General features: G+C 46.5%; 1 protein-coding gene across 1 annotated transcript in view; it reads right to left on the reverse strand.

The window, feature by feature from the left end:
- Positions 1–1,059: 1,059 nt before the first annotated feature.
- Positions 1,060–6,771, reverse strand: part of ATXN10 (ataxin 10) — a 162,402-nt gene continuing 156,690 nt past the window's right edge. The window contains exons 11-12 of the mRNA XM_072843543.1: positions 1,830–2,017; positions 1,060–1,381 (exon numbers count right to left, since the gene is read on the reverse strand). Coding sequence (XP_072699644.1) covers positions 1,379–1,381; positions 1,830–2,017 — 191 coding nt within the window. The 3' untranslated portion in view covers positions 1,060–1,378. The remainder of the gene's footprint in view (positions 1,382–1,829; positions 2,018–6,771) is intronic.

A 6,771-nucleotide genomic window follows, 5' to 3' on the forward strand; every position in this document is an offset into this window, starting at 1 on the left:
CCATAAATGAGAGAAGAAACTGTTATTTATAGATAACCATAATTCTAGAAGTTGATGTTTCTTCAGAAATAGAGAATACATTAGCACTTGGGACAACTTTTATTTCACTGTGAACATGCTTCAGCCGTTTTTACAAAGCAAGTTAAGTATGGCTACAAAAAAACTTAGACGCACTTTACTCTGGAACAATCAGTATTTCTGTAGAACTCCTGGCTGTGTCTTTGTTGTTTTTATTTTGGAAGGTTCAACAGGAACTGTGCAAAATCTCTAGAGAGTTTATAGTAACTGGTTGTTCAAGAATGTTCATACGTGACCCCCCTTCTAGAGCTTTTGTCGGCTTTATCAATGAGCTAAGATTTCAATACTCATTTAATCCAGCTCCAGCTCTAATGTGTGTGTGTATACACACACACACACACACTCATATACATATACATACACACACATATATAGAAAGAGACAGACAGACAGAAATAGAAAGATATAGGTCAAATTTGCTCCTGATCCCCAAAGCTACTTTTTCAACTCCAGAAAGTGGGAGCCGTGGCCGAAGCTGGAGTGGTATACTCTAGGAGACTGTGCCTTTGAAACAGAACAAGACATGGATGTTCTTTAATCCTGTGGGCCTGCGCACAGAGACCCCTTTCAGACACACGAAAGTGGGTAAAATGCGGGCATCCCTCTGGGGACACAATGGGTCCCGGAGATCTCTTCCCGGGTGATTTGGAAAGAGAAGAGTTAATGGCCCACACGCTCTCCCCACTCACTCCCTGCAACCTTCTAAAGGGAACGGGCTCAGTGACAGCATAGCCCAGTCCCTAAAATGAAGAGCAAGCTTCTCTATTCTTCAGCATCTCTCGAATTAATTAGCTGGAAATGAGTCTTGTCAATGTTTTGGAAAGGCAGAAAGGGTGAAAAGAGATTGCTAGAATTAATCACAGTGAGAAACTACTTCAACTGCCTGCCAGAGTTCAGAAAACCCAACGAGCAGAGAAGAAAAGGAATCAGGCTGATTCGCCATCTGAAGGAACAAATGGAATCCAAGCAAATGCCCCAGTCTTTGCCAAATAAGGGATGCACCCTCCAAGAGAAGAATTTATTATCTGCTGCCACAGTAAGTACAATATATTACTTAAATGCACACTGTATCCAGGGGGACAAAGGCAAACCAGACAGTTTCTAAGCAAAGAAACAATGGAATACTCATGTACGTTCACTTTCAAGCTTATCCACATTAAACTCTATTATCTAAAGGACTCATGTGTTCCTGAATTTGCACGTAATAAATCTTCAAACACTTGCAATTTCACATACTGCAGAAGACGAAAAATCCATGAAACAGATTTCAAAAATTCAGGTATTTTGATGGAGAGTTCATTCACTAAGTAGGAAAAAGAAACAAAATTGCAAATATAACATCTATTTATAAGAGTCATGGGAGGAAAAAAAAACCCAGCAAATTTTGGTCAAAAGCTGAGAGAGAAACCTTGAAACAACTCATTTAGTATTATATAGGGAGCTTCTTCTTTTCATAGTAGCCAACATTAGCTATCTCTCCAGGAAAATCTAATTCCCATCAGAAATTCTGACTCTGTAAAAATTTTGATATGATTTTTATATTTCTCCCCTAAAATGAGTTTGAACTTTTAAGACCATGGCAGCATAAAGCTTGAACAAAATTATCTGCAATTAACTTTAGGGCTTTCTTGGCCATTTTAGAAGGCAAAGTGCTCCCATCTGTGTTCTCACAGGAAGAAACGGGCTGAGGTTAACAGGGAGATGGGACCGGGAGGGAGCGGTGGCTCGCTGTGGCTCGCTGTGGCACTCACCAGTGGAGGTGGGTCACTGGTAGGTTTCAGAATCAGCTTGTCACCCCTCTTCTCAACTTCAAAACCCATCTTTTTAAGTAGGGATGCATCCGCCAGCCCCTGCTCCTCCATCTTTGCGATCAGATCTTGGTTTTGACTGTTATCTTCAGTAAGGTTTCGGATGGCGTACACCACCCACTGGGTCAGAACTGGAGGCGGAGTAAAGGAATCTGCCAACATACTTTCCTGTTTCAGAAGTTTACATGAGCGTTATTGGGAAGGGAGGGGAGGAACACGGTAACAGCAAATTCTTTCTGGGGATGTGCTCAGAATATGTAACCAAATAAGTAATTAAAAGGATGTAGCACACACATTGTACATGTATGTCCCATGCGTGTGTGTGTGTGTGCATGTGTGTGTGATGTCCAGCACACAGATGTACTTAAGCAGGATTTGTTCAATGAATGAGCAAGGAAGCAAAGGCTTGGAGCAGCCACATCTGAAGTGTATGATCACACGTGGGTGTGTGCGTACATATGTTAACCATGTTATTGAGCTACCAGGATAAGAATAAGAGCACGACAGCATTAGTCAGAAAGATGCCAAGTTAGAAGTAGACAAGAGACTCATCTTGTTTAAAGCAAGCTCAGTTATAAATAAGGACTGTTTCCTAGGAGTCATCATGGAATTTCCCTCATTCCACTGCATTTTAAAGATGAAGCTAGAAAACCTCTGAAGGATTTGCTGTACTTAGTTTGAATACTTGTGCTCTCAAGCAAGCGTCTTGTCATTCTGGCCTTGCTGTGCCCCCGCCCTAATTTTGCATATTCTGCACAGCATCCCTCACAGCAGACAGAAGACAGCCCACGAAGGCAGAATCGCAGTATTATTTACTGAGAAGTCTTTTATTTGGTTACCAAGAACTGTGTAAATCTCAGGGAGGCATTAAGCTGCTGCGTTATGTCGTTCTGTAAGATTGTATAGAAACTGCCAGAGGTACCAACCAGTCTCCAGCATTGGAACCAGGGAGGCGTCAGAGATGCCAAGAACAGTGGGCCTGCCTCCCTCTGTTGATCCGGAGAGAACAACAAAACACTCAGGGGACAGTGAACACGTTCTCCAATGAAGAAGGGCCTCTCTGCCCACAGTCGGATGGAAGTTGGCAAGAAAAACAAGCCTTTTCCCCTGATTGCCAGATGTTTCCCATGCAGGCATTTCTGATGTCAGGATGGGGGGAACCTGTGCTTCCAGAATGTATCAGGCTCATGAGCCTGAAGGGTCCTTGCTTCTGGCCCTGTTCTAGCTTCCAGCACAGCCATGAGGCCAGGGGCCGAGACATTTCTCAGTCTCTCAGCTGGACGCAGGAAGCCACAGAGAAAGGCTTCAGTGTGCATTACGCCTATGGCTCTTTCTCGGAGTGTCTGAGAAAGGATGTGAAATCAAACTGTTTCCCTAGTTCAGTAACCTCAAAGCAAAACAATAAAAAAATGAGCCTGTCCACTAAAGTCAGACAAGTGAGATGTAGAAAACACGGCAGTTTTCTGGTCAGGACGTATCTTCTGGGGTTTTAAAAGTTTGCTCCCTCCCGGTCCTTCCATCACCCGCACCGGTTCACAACTCTGACAGGACCTCTGTGCTCCTCTGATCACAGACGGTCTAAGCAGGCCCTGCCTCTCCGGGCTCCTCCTGGCGGGGCTGCGGGCGGCACTGAGAAAAGGATGAGCAGATGTTTGCTGAGTGAGTGACCCGCTGGTCTCTGGAGGTTTGTCATCCAAACCACTTGTGAGTATAAAGTGACTAACCTGTTCCAGATGGCACAGAATAGGAACTGCTGATGCCCAGCTGATGCTGATTCTATAATTAGCGGTCCCGCTTTGGTGGGAGAACGTCCTTCTGCCATTTATCCATCATCCTTAGATGATAAAACCTCCAGTACCTTTATAAGAGCTGTTTTTCTTTCTGGAGCTAGAACCGTATAAATACTCAAATGCACAAAGCCTACATGTGACTGTCTCCCCCTTTTCCACAATCACGGGACCCCTACAATAATACACCAGCATAGAGAATAAAAATGAGGATCCTGGATGAGAAAGACTTCTAACGTGTTAAGTGAATTTCTGAACTATGAATCGTTTGCTGCAAGTAATTTCTCATCCAGAATGACGTCATTCTACAAATTCATTTCCTCACTTTTTGTACGAAAAGGGGGAGGCAGTGTCAGGAGACCTGCTGAAGGAGCAAACAACTGAAGGGGAAATTGAGGCAAGAAAATCCATACGACTGAGGAATTTTAGCTCATGTGTACAATTTCCCGAATGCTAATGAGAGGGCAAAGCACTTCCTTCTAAAGCTTCTTGGTGATTCACTGAAATGTACTGACAACAGGAAATCCAAAATTCCATATCCACCCTGAGCGCGCCTGGAAACGGAGGGGGTGCTGGCTCTGTAACGGATGACTCCGATGCCAGCCTTGAGGCCACCAGATGAAAGGCAGAGGGTCTCTGGAGAATGCACCAGCATCCAGGGCTTCAGTGATCAAACTCTATTGCAGGGCAAATGAGACCCCCGCCCAATGGTCACAGTGCACCTCTCTGCCGGGGGCCTTCCCATCTGGGCTCTGGCAACATTGCCACGCCGGGCACTGCCTCTGAGTGGTTTAAGTCAGGGGTGCCCACTGCGTGTTTGCAGAGCATCTTCCGCCAGCCCTCGGCCCAGCCCACTGGACTGCACTCACCTGTCTGTGAGCACCGTGAGGGCGGGAGCCACACCGAATTCATCTCTGTAGCCCTAGCACCCAGTCTGGCTCCTGACACAGCGTGGGCTGTGGACACCACGTGAGCTGTGACTGTTTGTATCTGTCCACCCAAACACCCCGTGAACTCCTCCTGAGCAAGTGTGAGGTCTTGGGTCACCGACTGGTTCCAAGCATGGTGCTAGGCAAAGTTTGCTGGACGTCTGATCCAGTGAATGCTATTTCCCACTCACCACGTGGGTGGGGCCGTGGTGACACTGCACTGACCTGCACTGGGTCCTTCTTGTTCTCGGGGTGTTTTCCTGACTCAGGGCTTTGCAGGGTAGAAGGATTAGATGAAAGTAAACCAATATAAATGCAACCCAGGCAAGAAATCTGCATGCACAGTGTCAATAAAGGGTCCATGACAACAGACCCCAGGAGGATTCTCGTGAGTGCGGACGAGAGGGGAGATCTCAATCACGTCCATTGTGGGGAGGCAACCGACACACTTTGTAAAAGCCCTGCCATGGTAGCTTTGTAGCACTTCACCGTTTACAGTGTTGGAAAACTAAAACGCGCCTACCCTACACGCCCCCATTTTGTACCTAGGGAGAGAGGAGCGCAGAGGAGAGAACAAGAGTGGTGAAGATTCCCGACAGTCAGAACGGGCAAGGGTGCTGCTCCTAGTAGGGCCGGCCCAAGTCCAGGAACAAAACGCGGTAGTTGTGAACTTCTCCAGGGACAGATCCCTGGCACAGCCACCAAATGGACAACCTAACAAAAGAGGCAGTAAAACCCAAAGCAGGAAAGGCATTTTTTTGTGTGTTCAAAACTGGTGTTTAAAGGGCAGGAAGATGTGCGTGGAGCCAGCTTCTTGGCACACCTTGAGAATAGGAAATAGCCAAGCAGCAAAACCCCACACTTTTCACTTAAATGTTTCACATTCTTACATAAGTGGAATCGCATTTCCTCTTTTAGAGGAGGATTTCGTGAAGTCAGAATGCTGCGTTCTGCTCCACACTTTTCCTGGGCAAATCTGAAAGGCTTGCTCTGCATTTCCACCCCCAGTGAGCACCCGCACTTGGGGGCTGTGTTGTCTGTCTATAAATTAAGTGCCACACAGACGTGCTCTACTTTGTCCCTGTTTCCAGTGAGAACATTTTAGCACTACTGTCTGGGGTTTCTGACTTAATAATCATTAAAAAACCAAATTCAGTGGTTGTTTCTTTCATAAAATTTGAGTTGAAAAGAGAAACACTGAAACACAGCCCTTACAAATGGGGTCTCACGCGCGAGCTCAGCTCATGAATATGCATGGCTGTCCTTGTTAGCGGCTGTGAAAGCCCAGGGCCCCGGGCAGCCCGCGCAGCCCTAGACAGCCCCAAGTGTCACTAGGGAGATTAAAGCGAGGCCCAGTTAATATTCACATTGCCCTCTTGTTCCCTCTCCAAAGAGACAGACGGAAAGAAAGAGTGGGGGAGAAAATTAAACATCTTCTAAAGTCTAATCCTACCAACACGTGAAGTGCTTTATTGTGCGCTTAGCTTTAGAGAGACAGCTTCTAAAGTTTCCATAGCTACTACAAATACAAGGCGTGAGCCTGTGCACTACAAAACTACCTTGAAAGAGCCCTGCAATCAGCTCTCAAGTGAGGACGCCACAGGGCTGGCCAGCTCCTCAACAGAGCACTCTGGTGTCTGGAAACAGGCACAAAGATGACAGTAGTAACAAGCACCTCAATACTGCTGCGCTTGAGAGGGTGGAGGCCACTCCTGGGTCCAGAGCCACAGGAAGACGCAGGCCCAGCACTGAACCTGTGGCCTCGCACAAGTGAGGCGATGAGGTGTTAGTGGGGCACAGAAATGTGGGCCGGCAGATAAAGATTTAGAGAAAAATAACTCTTGGCAAAGATATCAGTAGCCAGCAGATTTATGTGCCAGATTCACTTTAAAGATCATTTATTTACTTATTTGAAAGAGTAGACAGAGAGAGAAGGAGAGGGAGAAGCAGAGTCCCTGCTGAGCAAGGAGCCCGATGAAGGGCTCGATCCCAGGATCCTGAGATCATCACCTGGGCCGAAGGCAGATGCTTCACTGACTGAGGCACCCAGGCGCCCCTCAAATTCCTTTTAAAGTCAGGTGAGTGAAAACTCTAAAGTTGGAACTGTCCAACGAGGAAGACTCCATCTAAGAAAGGCAACATCTTTCCGTTCCCGGGACCCATGGCACT

The sequence above is a fragment of the Canis lupus genome, chromosome 11, assembly GCF_048164855.1.
Source record: "Canis lupus baileyi chromosome 11, mCanLup2.hap1, whole genome shotgun sequence".
NCBI classification, from domain to species: Eukaryota; Metazoa; Chordata; class Mammalia; order Carnivora; family Canidae; genus Canis; species Canis lupus.